The 19,678-nt window shown below is 46.4% G+C and overlaps 2 protein-coding genes across 3 annotated transcripts in view; one reads left to right on the top strand and one right to left on the bottom strand.

The window, feature by feature from the left end:
- Window positions 1-238: 238 nt before the first annotated feature.
- On the bottom strand, window positions 239-7,631 carry LOC133614166 (WD repeat-containing protein 74-like). The gene is made up of 3 exons (XM_061971980.2): window positions 7,504-7,631; window positions 1,267-1,892; window positions 239-1,193 (listed from the first exon to the last, which is right to left on the bottom strand). Exons 2-3 carry the CDS (start codon window positions 1,870-1,872, stop codon window positions 678-680), a joined length of 1,122 nt encoding a protein of 373 aa, XP_061827964.1. The 5' UTR covers window positions 1,873-1,892; window positions 7,504-7,631; the 3' UTR covers window positions 239-677.
- A 59-nt stretch (window positions 7,632-7,690) lies between these two features.
- Window positions 7,691-19,678, top strand: part of iws1 (interacts with SUPT6H, CTD assembly factor 1) — a 37,885-nt gene continuing 25,897 nt past the window's right edge. For both annotated transcript variants that reach the window (XM_061972264.1, XM_061972265.1), the window contains exons 1-3: window positions 7,691-7,888; window positions 16,259-16,341; window positions 16,497-18,285. In XM_061972264.1, the coding sequence (XP_061828248.1) occupies window positions 7,846-7,888; window positions 16,259-16,341; window positions 16,497-18,285 (1,915 nt within the window). In that variant the 5' untranslated portion in view covers window positions 7,691-7,845. The remainder of the gene's footprint in view (window positions 7,889-16,258; window positions 16,342-16,496; window positions 18,286-19,678) is intronic.

Raw genomic sequence — 19,678 nt, 5'->3', positions numbered from 1 at the left:
CAATTGAACAAGGCAGTAGATTATACAAGCTTGGACAGAAAGTTAATGACACCAATTTTTTTTTTTTATGGAATTGTTTAGTACTGTTTTACCATTTGTTTACTGTAAAAAGTGTTTATACTTTCAATTAACAAATTGAAGTCTTGTGAAAGGTTGACAGGATAACTGGCATTAACTGTCAAAATCATTTCAAACTATTGAAGTTAGCTTACAGAATAAACATGTCAATCAACCCATATGATTTTTGCTGTAATATTTTTGTTTTGAAAAGTCACTGTGACTGATAGAAAAGTGATGGTTTTAGCAACATTTTAACCTGTCTGAATGCTAATAATCATTTTGCGTCGGCCTGAACCCCCCACCAGGACTTTGTCCTGGACCTACCGGGGCCTGCGGCCCCTGGACCCTGGCTACTAGGTTTTTCTGATTTCAAAAGTTGGCAGGTATGCTAGCAACAAAAAGTCATAAGCCATGTTTAATATGCGCACTTATTATAACATTTTATTTAATAACCAATTGAGAAATCTTTACATTATTTTCTTTACTTAACCTTTAACGACAGCCTGAATAGTTGATGCATTATTTTTGTGTTAAAGGCACTTCTACAAAAGTCGAGTTTCAGTCCGATGAGCTTGGCGCTGCAAAGTCCCACACTGTGAACGCACCCCAAACGCCTCTCAGTCCTTCTTCCTCTTCTTTAAACTCTCCTCTGGCCGCCGCTCTACCTCCTCTGACGTCTTCCTCTTTGGTTTCTCCTCCACCTCCTCCATGGTGGCCCACACCTCATCTTCCTCCTCCTCCTCCTCCTTTACTTCCTGGGAGGCGTCGTCCACGGCGTCCTCCAGGGGGCGGCTGGCGAGGAGGAGGCAGTTGAGGCGTGACTTGAGGTAGACCTTGTGTTGCACCTTGCGGTCCTCCAGGCTGTGGATGCGCAGGAAGCGGTCCAGGCCGCAGGACGCCACCGAGGGCTGAGAGGCGTGGCACTGCAGGCCGCGCACGCCCCCCGCCAGACCCTTCAGGCAGCCCCGGACCAAACCTTTCCTCAGGTCCAGCACGGCGATCTGACCGTGAGTGTTGCCCACCACCACCGAGCCCCCGGCGGCCGGAAGGGACAGCACGGTCAGCGGGTACTCCCCGAACTTGGCTTCCATGACAGGGCGACGCTGAGGTGAGGAGGGGTCGTACACGTGGACCTGAAGGGACAAAACACCAATATTATTAATGAAAAGTGACTGTGCAGTCTTTTTACAGTTTTACAGTGCTGACCTGATGGTAGCCCGTGCAAGTGACCACCTTATCGGACCCGGGGATAAAGGCAATGTCCTTGACCCAGTGCGGCTGCTGTAGGGCCAACCAGTCGTCCCGCAGGTTCTTGGCGGTGAACACCGGCTTGTCGGGCGTCTCCAAGTCCCAGATTTTCAGACAAGTGTTCTTTCCGCCAGTGGCCACCTTGTGCCGGTGGCTCGGGTTCTGCTTCATCCGGCACACGTCGGCACCCGCGCTGAGGCTCAAGACAGGCTCGCCGCTCTCCTCCTTCCACACCCGCAGCGCGCCGCTGTCCGTGCACGTCGCCAGCGAGGTGTCGTTAAGCACGGCCAGCCCGACAAAGCTGCCCTCGCCGGGTTCCCCGCAGCGGCGGGCGTCGGTGAAGACGCCCTTCTCCACGCTGAAGGTCTTGACGGCGCCGTCCACGGAGGCCACCAGGACTTCGGTCTCCGCGGGGTCGGCCCAGCACAGGGCGCGCACCTCCTGCTCGCGGCTCAAGGTGCTGTTGGAGAAGTTGAAGGCTTTCTTCTGAGACACGCTGACACCCTTCAGGATGCCCGTCTCCGAGCCCAGCCACACGGTGCACGGCCGGCTGATGTCGCCCATGTCAGCGGGAGCCTTAACAGCTGTAATGACACAGTGGACTTGCTTTAACGGAATCCGGTAAAGTAAGAAAGAGATTGGCACATTTGAAGTTATTGCATCAATAACATCAAAACTTATTTTGCATCTTTGGAACCACTGGAGGGCTTCACGGTGGCAGAGGGGTTAGGGCATCTGCCTCACAATACGAAGGTCCTGAGTAGTCTTGGGTTCAATCCCGGGCTCGGGATCTTTCTGTGTGGAGTTTGCATGTTCTCCCCGTGACTGCGTGGGTTCCCTCCGGGTACTCCGGCTTCCTCCCACTTCCAAAGACATGCACCTGGGGATAAGTTGATTGGCAACACTAAATTGGCCCTAGTGTGTGAATGTTGTCTGTCTATCTGTGTTGGCCCTGTGATGAGGTGGCGACTTGTCCAGGGTGTACACCGCCTTCCGCCCCGATTGTAGCTGAGATAGGCTCCAGCGACCCCAAAGGGAATAAGCGGTAGAAAATGGATGGATGGAACCACTGGACACAATGGACAGAATTTCTAGGCGCTAGAGATGCGCGGATAGGCAATTATCTCATCCGCAACCGCATCAGAAAGTCGTCAACCATCCGCCATCCACCCGACCTAACATTTAATCAGAACCGCATCCGCCCGCACCCGCCCGTTATTATATATCTAATATAGACGATGCAAGGCATTAGTGAGGTTATAAAGCTTTTGCCTGTTAAAGAAAGGAGACTGATCCAATGCAGCACAGACATTCGCGTGCCACGCTGTCACGGCCCAGACGCACACCAGTGCGCAATCATATGGGAGCCGCGCTCAGCGCACCTCCAAGCGCGTCTCGCTGCCGGCGACGGCCGGGTATGGTGCCGACGCTCCAGCGCCATCCATTTTCAGGGCTAGTTGATTCGTCAGGTGGGTTGTTACACACTCCTTAGCGGGTTCCGACTTCCATGGCCACCGTCCTGCTGCTGTCTATATCAACCAGGGTGAGCCCCACCCCTTTCGTGAGCGCACTGCGCGCGGAGTGACCCCTGTTACGCGCCCCCGGCAACGGGGGTGGCGGGCAGGTAAGCTGCGCGGGCGGAGCGCGCGGAGTGACCCCTGTTACGAGCCCCCGGCCACGGGGGTGGCGGGCAGGTAAGCTGCTTACCTGCTGCGCGTGACGCCGGCCGCGGCGAAGGCGGACGAGGCGGGGTGTCGGTGCGGTGGGCGCGGTGGTGACCCTGGACGTGCGTCGGGCCCTTCTCGCGGATCGCCTCAGCTACGGCTCCCGGTGGGGCCCTCGGCGAGGCGTCCCTTCTCCGCTCCGTAAAAGTGTCCATCTCTTTTTTTTTTTTCTTCTGTTGTGGCATATGCTGCAGGTGCCTGCTCGTTTTTCGTATGTGGGTAACAACATTTAACTATGTATATATATTTCCCAATTGGTTTAACTGCCACCCGCCTGAATCTATTTAAAATCTTTTTTTTTTTTTTCAACCGCCCGACCCGACCCGCGGATAAAATCTAATTTTTTTAAATTTCATCCGCCCGATCCGCGGATAATCCGCGGACTCCGTGGTTGTGCCCGCAAACCGCGCATCTCTACTAGGCGCAGTCAAGGCGTTGAGGGGATCTGGTTTGGTGGCTGCAGGATTAGGTCTCTGCTTTTTGCAGATGATGTGGTCCTGATGGCTTCATCTGGTCAGGATCTTCAGCTCTCACTGGATCGGTTCGCAGCTGAGTGTGAAGCGACTGGGATGAGAATCAGCACCTCCAAGTCCGAGTCCATGGTTCTCGGGGAGGAGATCTTACCCCAAGTGGAGGAGTTCAAGTACCTCGGAGTCTTGTTCACGAGTGAGGGAAGAGTGGATCGTGAGATCGACAGGCGGATCGGTGCGGCGTCTTCAGTAATGCGGACGCTGTATCGATCCGTTGTGGTGAAGAAGGAGCTGAGCCGGAAGGCAAAGCTCTCAATTTACCGGTCGATCTACGTTCCCATCCTCACCTATGGTCATGAGCTTTGGGTTATGACCGAAAGGACAAGATCACGGGTACAAGCGGCCGAAATGAGTTTCCTCCGCCGGGTGGCGGGGCTCTCCCTTAGAGATAGGGTGAGAAGCTCTGCCATCCGGGAGGAGCTCAAAGTAAAGCCGCTGCTCCTCCACATGGAGAGGAGCCAGATGATGTGGTTCGGGCATCTGGTCAGGATGCCACCCGAACGCCTCCCTAGGGAGGTGTTTCGGGCTTGTCCGACCAGTAGGAGGCCACGGGGAAGACCCAGGACACGTTGGGAAGACTATCTCTCCCGGCTGGCCTGGGAACGCCTCGGGATCCCCTGGGAGGAGCTGGACGAAGTGGCTGGGGAGAGGGAAGTCTGGGCTTCCCTGCTTAGGCTGCTGCCCCCGCGACCCGACCTCGGATAAGCGGAAGAAGATGGATGGATGGAATTCAATGTATATACTCTGATGATTAACTTGTGTGATGACTATATTATGATGATAGTATATATTTGTACGATGAATTGATTAACGTGGACCCGACTTAAACAAGTTGAAAAACTTATTGGGGTTTTAGTGATGGGTCCGGCAACACCGATGCATCGAGCTCATAGAGCAAAACCCTGTGTCGGTGCGCGTACCGCTTTTAGAAAGTCATGTGACCGATCATGAGCTGTTTTGGTCACGTGACCGATACGCGAACTGTGTCGCACTGACACCTCCTCTGTGCCCTGTGAGCGGCTCTTTTCTACAGCCGGAGAAATAATAACTAAGAAGAGAAATCGTCTAAAATGTAATACGTCGGAAAAACTTCTTTCTTTTTTTTTTATAAAAATGTGTAAAAAAATAAAATTAAAAAAATTCCCAGTCCACAATCATCCACAACACGTTCTCTTAGATTTCCATGTTATGATACATGTTCACATTATTTATTGACTGTATCTAAAAAAGATAAAAATATATTTTTATTTAAATGAAGATATGAAATAATCCTAAATGAAATACAATGACTTGGTTTATATTATTGTATATACTAGGGCAGGGGTCACCAGATCAGTCGCCCGCTGGCCTGTTCTAAAAATAGCTCAAAGAGCAGCACTTACCAGTGAGCTGCCTCTATTTTTTAAATTGTATTTATTTACTAGCAAGCTGGTCTCGCTTTGCTCGACATTTTTAATTCTAAAAGAGACAAAACTCAAATATAATTTGAAAATCCAAGAAAATATTTTAAAGACTTGGTCTTCACTTGGAATAAGCGGTAGAAAATGGATGGATGGATGGATGGGTCTTCACTTGTTTAAATAAATTCATTTATTTTTTACTTTGCTTCTTATTACTTTTAGAAATACAATTTTAGAGAAAAAAATACAACCTTAAAAATGATTTTAGGATTTTTAAACAAATATACCTTTTTACCTTTTAAATTTCTTCCTCTTCTTTCCTGACAATTTAAATCAATGTTCAAGTAAATTTTTTTTTTTTTTATTGTAAAGAATAATAAATATTTTAGCTTCTGGTTTTTCGACGAAGAATATTTGTGAAATATTTCTTCAAACTTACTATGATTAAAATTCCAAAAAATTATTCTGGCAAATCTAGAAAATCTGTAGAATCAAATTTAAATCTTATTTCAAAGTATTTTGAATTTCTTTTAAAATTGTTGTTCTGGAAAATCTAGAAGAAATACTGATTTGTCTTTGTTAGAAATATAGCTTGGTCCAATTTGTTAAATATTCTAACAAAGTGCAGATTGGATTTTAACCAATTTAAAACATGTCATCAAAATTCTAATCAGGAAAAATTACTAATGATGTTCCATAAATTCTTTTTTTTATTTTTTCAAAAAGATTTAAATTAGCTATTTTTTCTCTTCTTTTTGTCGGTTGAATTTTGAATTTTAAAGAGTCGAAATTGAAGATAAACTATGTTTCAAAATTTTATTTAAATTTTTTTCGTGTTTTCTCCTCTTTTAAACCGTTCAATTAAGTGTTTTTTTCATCATTTATTCTCTACAAAAAACCTTCCGTAAAAGGAAAAAAAAATGTACGACGGAATGACAGACAGAAATACCCATTTTTATATATATATAAATGTATTTATTTAGCTATTCTTGTTTAAATCACACTTACGTGTAACTTACAAATGACAATATATTTATTTATTTAAGTGTGTATCAAACTGGTAGCCCTTCGCATTAATCAGTACCCAAGAAGTAGTTTTTGGTTTCAAAAAGGTTGGTGACCCCTGTACTAGGGTATAAAATCAGTGTCAGTTGTAGAGATGCGCGGTTTGCGGGCACAACCGCGGAGTCCGCGGATTATCCGCGGATCGGGCGGATGAAATTAAAAAAAATTAGATTTTATCCACGGGTCGGGTCGGGTGGTTGAAATTAAAAAAAATTAGATTTTAAATAGATTCAGGCGGGTGGCAGTTAAACCAATTGGGAAATATATATACATAGTTAAATGTTGTTACCCACATATGAAAAACGAGCAGGCACCTGCTGCATATGCCACAACAGAAGAAAAAAAAAGAAAAGAGATGGACACTTTTACGGAGCGGAGAAGGGACGCCTCGCCGGGGTCCGGGACCGAGGCCCCTTCCCCCGAGAGGGCCCCACCAGGAGCCGTAGCTGAGGCGATCCGCTCCGCGAGAAGGGCCCGACGCACGTCCAGGGTCACCACCGCGCCCACCGCACCGACACCCCGCCTCGTCCGCGGCCGGCGTCACGCGCAGCAGGTAAGCAGCTTACCTGCCCGCCACCCCCGTGGCCGGGGGCTCGTAACAGGGGTCACTCCGCCCGCGCAGCTTACCTGCCCGCCACCCCTGTTGCCGGGAGCGCGTAACAGGGGTCACTCCGCGCGCAGTGCGCTCACGAAAGGGGTGGGGCTCACCCTGGTTGATATTGACAGCAGCTAGGACGGTGGCCATGGAAGTGTGAACCCGCTAAGGAGTGTGTAACAACCCACCTGCCGAATCAACTAGCCCTGAAAATGGATGGCGCTGGAGCGTCGGGCACATACGCGGCCGTCGCCGGCAGCGAGACGCGCTTGGAGGTGCGCTCAGCGCGGCTCCCATATGATTGCGCACTGGTGTGCGTCTGGGTCGTGACAGCGTGGCACGCGAATGTCCGTGCTGCATTGGATCAGTCTCCTTTCTTTAACAGGCAAAAGCTTTATAACCTCACTAATGCCTTGCATCGTCTATATTAGATATATAACAACGGGCGGATGCGGTTCTGATCAAATGTTAGATCGGGTGGATTGCGGATGGTTGACGACTTTCTGATGCGGTTGCGGATGAAATAATTGCCTATCCGCGCATCTCTAGCCTGTAGGGATTTTTAATGTCCAGCAGATGTCAGTATTTAGTGACACAGTATCGACATAGTATCAACACAGTTTTGCAATGTGTCGAAACGCTTCATGACGCCTCATCAACCCATCACTAGGTGTTACCATTTAGTGGTCAATCGTACGGAATATGTACTGTACTGTGCAATCTACTAATAAAAGCTTCAATCAATCAAAAAAGTGGACTAGGTTTAACGGTGCCAAATCTGGTTTGTTGACAAAGTGCACAAACTTTAACGGTGTTTTCACACAATGCGTATTAGCTTTAAACAGTAATAATGGAAAAAAGTGGACAAGCTTTATCCTTACCGGCGTTAAGATGATTGATCTTCTTCTGGAATCCAAACACGCGTCTTCTCCCGGTCGCAGGCGTCGCGCGTCAGTGACGTCATTCCAACGTCACCAGTGTCGTAACTACAGCACCCCCGCCCTTTCTTATTTCGTCACTACCAGGCGCCGTGGAGTACTGCGCAATACGCATGCGTATAGGACCCGGCCGCGCCATTTTGGATCGTCTTTCTGCACTAGCTAGTTGTTTCACGCTTCCTACATTTGTTTATGATTCATTTAATCACTTTCCAACAAAGTGCGGATAACAGAGAGTAGTCCTCGTGTTGGAATTAATATTCAAGATTGGTCTTCGTCTGGGGAATGGACGGAGAAGAGGACGACTTCATGTCTGAGAGCCACTCCGGTAAACACTTCTTGTTTTTCCACAGGACAAGCTAACCTGTTTGGCTAAAAAATAACATTTATAATAACAATCAAATTACTTCGATTATGTGCTTGAATGTGACCTCTTAGCCGCCGCTAAAAGTGATCGTTACAGAAAAAGAGTGACTAAGTAGTTTGAAGTTTTTAAACACCCGTTTAGTTAGGTAACTAAAACACTGCTACAATGTTAACAACTGATAACACATTGTGACATCCATCCATTTTCTACCGCTTATTCCCTTTCGAGGGCGCTGGAGCCTATCTCAACTACAAACCCCGTTTCCATATGAGTTGGGAAATTGTGTTAGATGTCAATATAAACGGTATACATCCATCGATCCATCCATCCATCTATCTTCTTCCGCTTATCCGAGGTCGGGTCGCGGGGGCAGCAGCCTAAGCAGGGAAGCCCAGACTTCCCTCTCCCCAGCAACTTCGTCCAGCTCTTCCTTTGGGACCCCGAGGCGTTCCCAGGCCAGCCGGGAGACATAGTCTTCCCAACGTGTCCTGGGTCTTCCCCGCGGTCTCCTACCGGTCGGACGTGCCCTAAACACCTCCCTAGGGAGGCGCTCGGGTGGCATCCTGACCAGATGCCCGAACCACCTCATCTGGCTCCTCTCGATGTGGAGGAGCAGCGGCTTTACTTTGAGCTCCCCCCGAATGGCAGAGCTTCTCACCCTATCTCTAAGGGAGAGCCCCGCCACTCGGCGGAGGAAACTCATTTCGGCCGCTTGTACCCGTGATCTTGTCCTTTCGGTCATGACCCAAAGCTCATGACCATAGGTGAGGATGGGAACGTAGATCGACCGGTAAATCGAGAGCTTTGCCTTCCAGCTCAGCTCCTTCTTCACCACAACGGATCGATACAGCGTCCGCATTACTGAAGATGCCGCACCGATCCGCCTGTCGATCTCACGATCCACTCTTCCCCCACTCGTGAACAAGACTCCGAGGTACTTAAACTCCTCCACTTGGGGCTACAATGTTAACAACTGATAACACATTGTGACATCCGTCCATTTACTACCGCTTATTCCCTTTCGAGGGCGCTGGAGCCTATCTCAACTACAAACCCCGTTTCCATATGAGTTGGGAAATTGTGTTAGATGTAAATATAAACGGAATACAATGATTTGCAAATCATTTTCAACCCATATTCAATTGAATGCACTACAAAGACAACATATTTGATGTTCAAACCATCCATCCATCCATTTCCTACCGCTTATTCCCTTCGGGGTCGCGGGGGCGCTGGAGCCTATCTCAGCTACAATCGAGCGGAAGGCGGGGTACACCCTGGACAAGTCGCCACATGTTGTCTGTCCATCTGTTCAAACCATACACCTTTTTTTTTTTTTTGCAAATAATAATTTACTTAGAATTTCATGGCTGCAACACGTGCCAAAGTAGTTGGGAAAGGGCATGTTCACCACTGTGTTACATCACCTTTCCTTTTAACAACACTCAGTAAACGTTTGGGAACTGAGGAGCAGTGTTGGGACTAACGCGTTACTGTAACGCCGTTAGTTTCGGCGGTAACTAGTAATCTAACGCGTTATTTTTTATATTCAGTAACTCAGTTACCGTTACTACATGATGCGTTACTGCGTTATTTTACGTTATTTTTTATGTAGTATCGGCTAGAAACTGAGGATCTGATCGTGTTTTATGGCAGCGAAGCAATGACATGCTTCTGATTCTTCCTCTGTGCTCTCTGTGTGTGGGTGTGGGGAGGGGAGGGGAGGGGAGGGGGGTGCGCAATACAACGTAAACCGTTGGCCAACAAAAAAGTAACCACAGAACACTATACGACTATACGGTATAGCAGTGATCCTCAACAGGCGGACCGCGGTCCATGTCCGGACCCAGCGACGTGTCCGTCCGGACCCAGCACGAATTATAGTAAAAAAAATAAAATAAAAATGTTTTTTTTATTATTATAATTATAATTATTATAAAAAAATATAATAATTGTATTTATCTGTGAGTTATCGCTAGCGCAAGTCAACGTTCTTTGTTGTTTTTAGTCAAATATCTCCACGTTTCGTTTACACTTCTCATGTCTCACTCACTCCGTCTCTCTCTCTCTCTCTCTCTCTCTCTCTCTCTCTCTCTCTCTCTCTCTCTCTCTCTCAGAGAGAGAAAGAGAGAGAGACGGAGTGAGAGTGAGAGAACGCCACTCTGATTGGCTAATTCCGGGGTATGGGTTGTCATCTCTTTCACAACGACGCGCTGATAGGCTGTTACCACCTGGGTCATGTGCACAGTGCATGGAACCTTTCGCTGCAGGCACACAGTTGTCTCGTATCGCTACTTCGCTAACTGTTCACTTGTCAGTCACTGAATGTGAATCAAATCACAATGGCATGCTCCAAGTTGGCTCAGGCTGGTAAAAGAAAGGTGGACAGGGAAAACCGACGTTTCAAGGAAGAATGGACAGAGCAATATGTTTTCATCCTACCTACTGCAAGTACCAGACCAATGTGTCTAATATGCAACAGTACTGTTGCTCTGGTGAAAAGTGAAAATCTGAAACGTCACTATCTGAAAGAGCACCGTGAATTTGAAGAGACATTTCCTCATGATTCAGAGCTAAGAAAAAAAGAAATCACGAGGCTGAAAAAGCCATATGAAACATCAAGCAAGATTTTTGTTAAATCTATGACACAACAACAAATAGCAACAGAGCAGTAACGTGCGGTGAGGTTGATGGCTGGTGAGGCACTGACTTCAACACAGTCAGATTTACAAACATATGAACCCTAAAGAGTATCTTATTCACCATTTGATTGGCAGCAGTTAACGGGTTATGTTTAAAAGCTCATACCAGCATTCTTCCCTGTTTGGCACTCAGCATCAAGGGTTGGAATTGGGGGTTAAATCACCAAAAATGATTCCCGGGCGCAGCGCCGCTGCTGCCCACTGCTCCCCTCACCTCCCAGGGGGTGATCAAGGGATGGGTCAAATGCAGAGGACACATTTTTTCAAAGTTCTTATTTATTTTTGTTTCAAAGAAAATATTTCATGTATTTTATTGGATATTTATTTTATTTTTGTTAATTTTAAGAAAATGTTAAACTACCTACCTCCTGCTATTATATAAGCTTGGCCGATAATAAACGGACCCAGCCTGTTTCCAAAAAACATTTGTGGACCTTCAAGATTTGTACTTGAGGACCCCTGCGGTATAGTGTTCTGTGGTTACTTTTTGGTTGGCCAAGCGGACGTGACGACAGGCTGTCCTCACTCAGGTCCGCACGGACCTGGAGGGGGCGTGCCTTAAGTCCGGCTGGAAATCGGGAGAAATTTGGGAGAATGGTTGTCCCAGGGAGAGGCACTGAAATTTGGGAGGGTTGGCAAGTATGAGATATTCTCACTTCTTTTCTTTTGTCGAGCACAAAGAACATAACATTTTAGTTAAATGTAAGTTGTGTCTTGGATCAAAGATCCCGTCTCCTGCCCAAAACAACAATTCAAATCTGCCTGGTTAGGCTCTGTGTATGTCACGTGTGCCTTCCTTAGGTGAAGCCAGCTTTACAGCTATGTTGTTGATTGATTGATTGATTGATTGAAACTTTTATTAGTAGATTGCACAGTACATATTCCGTACAATTGACCACTAAATGGTAACACCCCAATAAGTTTTTCAACTTGTTTAAGTCGGCGTCCACTGATTCATGATACAGATATATACTATCAAATATATACTAACATCATAATACAGTCATCACACAAGATAATCATCAGAGTATATACATTGAATTATTTACAATTCGGGATGTGGGATATGGGGGGGGGGGGGTTAGGTTTGGTTGGTATCAACACTTCTGTCATCAACAATCAGCATCAACAATTGCATCATCAGAGAAATGGACATTGAAACAGTGTAGGACTGACTTGGTAGGATATGTACAGCAAGTAGTGGACACAGAGAGAGAGATCAGAAAGTATAAGAAAAAATGTCTACATTTGATTATTTACAATCCGAAGAGGTATTATGTGGAAGGGAGGGTGTTAGTTGAGGGTTGTAGTTGCCTGGAGGTGTTCTTTTAGTGCGGTTTTGAAGGAGGATAGAGATGCCCTTTATTTTACACCTGTTGGGAGTGGATTCCATATTGAAGTGGCATAGAAAGAGAATGAGTTAAGACCTTTGTTAGTTTGGAATCTGGGTTTAACGTGGTTAGTGTTAGTGTTATTATGCTGTTTGTTACTTATGTATGTTATGTTGCAGCTATTTAAAATAGTTTTGTCAGTTTGTTCTGGCCTGAAATAAATTGGCCCTTTGAAACATATCTTTGTCTTTGTGTGTTGTATGTAGAGCACATTGCTTAGCAGAGTTCAGTGATGCAAATGTATGTCAAGTTGATCAACACATTGTATTATTCTCCAGTGCAATAACAGTACTGAAATGATAATGATAATGGGAGCTTTAAAAAAAAAAAGTAGAAGAAGTAACTAAATAGTTACTTTTCACAGTAACGCATTACTTTTTGGTGTAAGTAACTGAGTTAGTAACTGAGTTACTTTTGAAATAAAGTAACTACCGTATTTTCCGCACCATAAGCCGCCCTGGGTTATAAGCCGCGCCTTCAATGAACGGCATATTTCAAAACTTTGTCCACCTATAAGCCGCCCCGTGTTGTAAGCCGCATCTAACTGCGCTAAAGGAATGTCAAAAAAACAGTCAGATAGGTCAGTCAAACTTTAATAATATATTAAAAACCAGCGTGATGTGGGCGCGCATGGAGTCGTATATCAACATGGACGGAGCTGCGTGAAAAAAGCCACCCGGCCTCTTCGCGTAAACTTACCTTAACCACTCGCTCATCTTTTCTTCATCCATCCATCCCTTCGAGTTAGCTTTTATGATGACGCCGACTGGAAAGGTCTCTTTTGGCAAGGTCTTCCTTTTGAATATCACCATGGGTGGAAGTTTCTGGCCATTAGCATGGCAAGCTAGAACCACAGTGAAGGATGACTTCTCATTACCTGTGGTGCGAATATTCACCGTACGTGCTCCCGTTGTATCCACAGTGCGGTTCACAGGAATATCAAAAGTCAGTGGAACCTCGTCCATGTTGATAATGTTCTCTGGCCGGATCTTTTTTTCAGCTATCTTGTTTTTACAATATGCACGGAAAGTAGCCAGCTTTTCTTGAAAGTCTTTAGGCAGTTGCTGTGAAATAGTAGTCCGTGTGCGGATGGAGAGATTGCGTCTTTTCATAAACCGGAAACCTGTCGCTTAGTAGGAGCCATTTTGTGGTCTTTACAGATGTAAACACACAAAGGAAATGAAACGTAATATCCGCGCGCTTCTTCTTCTTCTACGCGGGCGGGTGGTTGCTTACAGTAGAAGAAGAAGCGCTTCCTGTTCTATGGGGGCGGGTGCTTACCTTGGCGGTTGCTTGCGTAGAAGAAGAAGCACTTCCTCTTCTACGGGGAAAAAAGATGGCGGCTGTTTACCGTAGTTGCGAGACCGAAACTTTATGAAAATTAATCTTAATATTAATCCATATATAAAGCGCACCGGGTTATAAGCCGCACTGTCAGCTTTTGAGTAAATTTGTGGTTTTTAGGTGCGGCTAATAGTGCGGAAAATACGGTAGTAACTGTAACTAGTTACTGATTTTCAGTAACTAACCCAACACTGCTGAGGAGACACATTTTTGAAGCTTCTCAGGTGGAATTCTTTCCCATTCTTGCTTGATGTACAGCTTAAGTTGTCCAACAATCTCATCTCTGGTCAACAAAAGCACCATGAAGATTCTAGCGGGAACTCTCGTTCAACCCTTTTCCGATTACGCATGCACCTCCTGGTACCCTAGCACAGGGGTCGGCAACCCGCGGCTCTAGAGCCGGATGCGGCTCTTTATCGCCGCCCTAGTGGCTCTCTGGAGCTTTTTCAGAAATGTATGAAAAATGGAAAAAGATGAGGGGAAAACAATCTATTTTTTGTTTTAATATGGTTTCTGTAGGAGGACAAACATGACACAAACCTCCCTAATTGTTATAAAGCACACTGTTTATATTAAACATGCTTCACTGATTCGAGTATTTGGCGAGCGCCGTTTTGTCCTACTAATTTTGGCGGTCCTTGAACTCACCGTAGTTTGTTTACATGTATAACTTTCTCGGACGTGTTTTATGCCACTTCTTTTTCTGTCTCATTTTGTCCACCAAACTTTTAAGGTTGTGCATGAAAGGTGAGTTTTGTTGATGTTATTGACTTGTTGGAGTGCTAATCAGACATATTTGGTCACTGCATAACTGCAAGCTAATCGATGCTAACATGCTATTTAGGCTAGCTATATGTACATATTGCATCATTATGCCTCATTTGTAGCTATATTTGAGGTCATTTAGTTTCCTTTAAGTCCTCTTAATTCAATGTATATCTCATGACACACTATCTGTATGTAATATGGCTTTTAATTTTTTGCGGCTCCAGACGGATTTATTTTTGTATTTTTGGTCCAATATGGCTCTTTCAACATTTTGTGTTGGCGACCCCTGCCCTAGCACCTCCAAAACCCTCAAATCTAGACTCCAAACGTCCCAGAACAAGCTAGTCAGATTACTTCTAGACCTCCACCCCAGATCCCACATCACTCCTACCCACTTCTCCAAAGTGGGCTGGCTCAGGGTGGAGGACAGAGTCAAACAACTTGCACTGAGCCTAGTCTATAAAATCCGCTACACCTCCCTGATACCGAAGTACATGTCAAACTACTTCCTTAACGTAAATGACCGCCATAACCACAACACCAGGGAGAGCTCTACTAACCACGTTCAATCCAGATTCCGATCCAACAAAGGTCTTAACTCATTCTCCTTCTATGCCACATCAATATGGAATGCACTCCCAACAGGTGTAAAAAAAAAAGGGCATCTCTATCCTCCTTCAAAACCGCACTAAAAGAACACCTCCAGGCAACTTCAACCCTAAACTCACACCCTCCCGTCCTCATCATACCTATTCAGATTGTAAATAATCAAATGTAGACACTTTTTCTTATACTTTTTCTTATACTTTTTCTTATACTTTCTGATCTCTCTCTTTGTGTCCACTACTTGCTGTACATATCCTACCAAGTCAGTACTACATTGTTCCAATGTCCATTTCTCTGATGATACAAGTGTTGATGACTGAAGTGTTGTTACCAACCAAACATGCCCCCCCCCCCCCCCCCCCCCCCTCCATATCCCACACCCCAGATTGTAAATAATTCAATGTATATACTCTGATTATCTTGTGTGATGACTGTATTATGATAATAGTATATATCTGTATCATGAATCAATTTAAGTGGACCCCGACTTAAACATGTTGAAAAACTTATTCGGGTGTTACCATTTAGTGGTCAATTGTACGGAATATGTACTTCACTGTGCAACCTACTAATAAAAGTTTCAATCAATCAATCAAAAGGCACATTTTTTGCGTTGAAAAAAAATGCGGAGGCACACCACCAGCAGCAATCTTTAAAAATGCGAAACTCGTTAACAGAAAAAAATCGTTGTCGCAATTGTTGAATATGAATTTAAACCATAACCAAGCATGCATCAATATAGCTCTTGTCTCAAAGTAGGTGTACTGTCTTATTTTGAGTTTTTTGCTGTTTTCCTGTGTGTAGTGTTTTAGTTCTTGTCTTGCTCTCCTATTTTGGTGGCTTTTTCTCTTTGTTTGGTATTTTCCTGTAGCAGTTTCATGTCTTCCTTTGAGCGATATTTCCCGCATCTGCTTTGTTTTAGCAAGCAAGAATATTTCAGTTGTTTCTATCCTTCTTTGTGGGGACATTGTTGATTGTCATGTCATGTACGAATGTACTTCGTGGACGCCATCTTTGCTCCACACGCTGTAAGTCTTTGCTGTCGTCCAGCATTCTGTTTTTGTTTACTTTGTAGCCAGTTCAGTTTTAATTTTGTTCTGCATAGCCTTCCCTAAGCTTCAATGCCTTTTCTTAGGTGCACTCACATTTTGTTTATTTTTGGTTTAAGCATTAGACATCTTTTTACCTGCACACTGCCTCCCGCTGTCTTGACATCTACAAAGCAATTAGCTACCGGTCACCACCTAATAATATGGAAGAGTATTACACGGTTACTCTGCTGACACTAAACAACAACACATAATTTGCAGACTATAATTACTGGTTTGCAAAAAATATTTTTAACCCAAATAGGGGAAATTAGATAAAAGCACACGGCACACCAGGCTGTATCACAGTGGTTGAAAAACACTGGTGTGGGGTATTGGACCGAGTGAGATTTCCACTCTCTAACAGTTGATTTGTCATGTGGTAATTATTGCGTAATATGAGAAGTTAATAAAAAGAGTTTTCATCCACAGATGATGGAGGCGGCACTCCAGTTCTGGATGAACATCCAGCATCGGACAGTGAGGACGTGAGCAGCAACAGACATCAGTCTGAGGTCAGGGTTATTGATGCATTCCTGGATGATTTCATGAACGTTTTCTTTTAGCAGTTTTGACTTAGGAGATGTGCCGTACCTACTTTTAAACAAGTGGTGTAATAGTAGCATGTACATGATGTTAATGTCACATGACCAAATGGTTATGTCAACAGGACGAGGGCAGCAATGAAGAGGACACGTCCTACAACAAGCGCCGGGATGACAGCGGCTCGGACAACGATGCTCGGCCGGCTGTTGACAGCGACTCCGAGGCGGAAGCTGTCGGTCGCCATGGCAATGAAGGCAGCGACTCTGAAGCAGAGGCGGCGAGGCCTGCCGACAGCGACGATGACTCTGTGGGCAAACGCCGGATGAGCATATCAGACAACGAGGAATCGTCGCCGGTCAAACACGCCGCCTCGGACAACGAGTATGGGGGGGCGCCGTCCCCTGTCAGGCGCAGGGGAAGCAGCTCGGACATGGAGGAAACGGGGGGTGCCGCCAAAGCGGCCGCAGACAGCGATTCCGGCGACGAGGACTTCAGAGCAAAGTCTCCGAGTGGCTCCTTCAACGCTGACAGCGATTCTGGCGACGAGGACGCCAAAGCAAAGTCTCCCAGCCGCCCTTACAACGCTGAGAGCGATTCTGGCGACGAGGACGCCAAAGCAAAATCTCCCAGCCGCCCTTACAATGCTGAGAGCGATTCTGGCGACGAGGACACCAAAACAAAGTCTCCCAGCCGCCCTTACAACGCTGAGAGCTATTCTGGTGACGAGGACGCCAAAGCAAAGTCTCCCAGCCGCCCTTACAACGCTGAGAGCGATTCTGGCGACGAGGACGCCAAAGCAAAGTCTCCCAGCCGCCCTTACAACGCTGAGAGCGATTCTGGCGACGAGAACACCAAAGCAAAGTCTCCCAGTCGCCCCTTCAACGCTGACAGCGATTCTGGCGATGAGGACGCCAAAACAAAGTCTCCTCGTCGCCCTTTCAATGCTGACAGTGATTCTGGCGACGAGGACGCCAAAACAAAGTCTCCTCGTCGCCCTTTCAATGCTGACAGTGATTCTGGCGACGAGGACGCCAAAACAAAGTCTCCCAGCCGCCCTTTCAATGCGGACAGTGATTCTGGCGATGAGGACGCTAAAGCAAAATCTCCTAGCCGCCCTTTCAACGCAGACAGCGATTCCGGCGACGAGGGCGCCAAAACAAAGTCTCCTGGCCGCCACTCCAATGCTGATAGTGACTCTGGCGACGAGGACGCTAAAGAAAAGTCTCCTCGCCGCTCTTTCAATGTTGACAGCGATTCTGGGGGCGAGGGCGCTAAAGAAAAGTCTCCTCGCCGCCCTTTCAACGCTGACAGCGATTCTGGGGGCGAGGGCGCTAAAGCAAAGTCTCTTAGCCGCCACTCCAAAGCGGACAGCGGTTCTGGCGACAAGGGCGCTAAAGAAAAGTCTCCTCGCCGCCCTTTCAACGCTGACAGTGATTCTGGGGACGAGGGCGCTAAAGCAAAGTCTCTTAGCCGCCACTCCAAAGCGGACAGCGGTTCTGGCGACAAGGGCTCTAAAGAAAAGTCTCCTCGCCGCCCTTTCAACACTGACAGCGATTCTGGGGACGAGGGCCCTAAAGCAAAGTCTCTTAGCCGCCACTCCAACGCGGACAGCGACTCTGGCGACGAGGGCATTAAAGCAAAGTCCCCGAGCCGACCCTCCAAACCTGATAGTGACTCGGACGCTGAGATGCCGACTCGACGCAAGGCGGCGCGCGTTGACTCTGATGACGAGGCCGAGACGCGGCAAGGGAACGCTGAGGGGAAAGGACGGGGCAAGTGGAAGGCTGTGATGAAGTCAGACAGCGAGGACGAGGGGGACGGGGGCGAGCAGAGGAAGGCCACCACAGGAAGTGATGTCGAAATGCAGGCGGCGCACAGAACCTCAGACAACAGCGACGATGACGAGCAGCCAGGTACACCCCTCAGAACAGTTTCATTCTGCATAACAATAACAAGTCTCTTCCAATTACAGGTTGCTATGCCATATATATGTCTGTAAGAAATATATACATATATATTTTTACAGGTAAAAGCCAGTAAATTAGAATATTTTGAAAAACTTGATTTATTTCAGTAATTGCATTCAAAAGGTGTAACTTGTACATTATATTTATTCATTGCACACAGACTGATGCATTCAAATGTTTATTTCATTTAATTTTGATGATTTGAAGTGGCAACAAATGAAAATCCAAAATTCCGTGTGTCACAAAATTAGAATATTACTTAAGGCTAATACAAAAAAGGGATTTTTAGAAATGTTGGCCAACTGAAAAGTATGAAAATGAAAAATATGAGCATGTACAATACTCAATACTTGGTTGGAGCTCCTTTTGCCTCAATTACTGCGTTAATGCGGCGTGGCATGGAGTCGATGAGTTTCTGGCACTGCTCAGGTGTTATGAGAGCCCAGGTTGCTCTGATAGTGGCCTTCAACTCTTCTGCGTTTTTGGGTCTGGCATTCTGCATCTTCCTTTTCACAATACCCCACAGATTTTCTATGGGGCTAAGGTCAGGGGAGTTGGCGGGCCAATTTAGAACAGAAATACCATGGTCCGTAAACCAGGCACGGGTAGATTTTGCGCTGTGTGCAGGCGCCAAGTCCTGTTGGAACTTGAAATCTCCATCTCCATAGAGCAGGTCAGCAGCAGGAAGAATGAAGTGCTCTAAAACTTGCTGGTAGACGGCTGCGTTGACCCTGGATCTCAGGAAACAGAGTGGACCGACACCAGCAGATGACATGGCACCCCAAACCATCACCCAACCATGCAAATTTTGCATTTCCTTTGGAAATCGAGGTCCCAGAGTCTGGAGGAAGACAGGAGAGGCACAGGATCCACGTTGCCTGAAGTCTAGTGTAAAGTTTCCACCATCAGTGATGGTTTGGGGTGCCATGTCATCTGCTGGTGTCGGTCCACTCTGTTTCCTGAGATCCAGGGTCAACGCAGCCGTCTATCAGTCAGGTTTCTGGGCTGTCGCTGAGTAACACAGACTTTCAGCTCCCTCCAAAGATTTTCAATTGGATTTAGGTCTGGAGACTGGCTAGGCCACTCCAGAACCTTGATATGGTTCTTACAAAGCCACTTCTTGGTTTTCCTGGCTGTGTGCTTTGGGTCATTGTCATGTTGGAAGATCCAGCCATGACTCATCTTCAATGATCTGACTGAGGGAAGGAGGTTTTTGGCCAAAATCTCACAATACATGGCTGCAGTCATCCTCTCCTTAATACAGTACAGTCGTCCTGTCCCATGAGCAGAAAAACACCCCCAAAGCATGATGCTACCACCCCCATGCTTCACTGTAGGG

Source organism: Nerophis lumbriciformis, linkage group LG17 (genome assembly GCF_033978685.3).
Source record: "Nerophis lumbriciformis linkage group LG17, RoL_Nlum_v2.1, whole genome shotgun sequence".
Classification (NCBI taxonomy): domain Eukaryota; kingdom Metazoa; phylum Chordata; class Actinopteri; order Syngnathiformes; family Syngnathidae; genus Nerophis; species Nerophis lumbriciformis.
The sequence above is the reverse complement of the archived record's forward strand: the minus strand, read 5'-3'. Positions and strand labels throughout refer to the sequence as shown.

Excerpts from the sequence above, each read along its gene's own strand:
- LOC133614166 (XM_061971980.2), bottom strand. The coding sequence starts at position 1,872 with ATGGGCGACATCAGCCGGCCGTGCACCGTGTGGCTGGGCTCGGAGACG. Across the intron at positions 1,194-1,266 it reads CTTGCACGGGCTACCATCAG|GTCCACGTGTACGACCCCTC; the intron begins GTCAGCACTGTA and ends TTGTCCCTTCAG.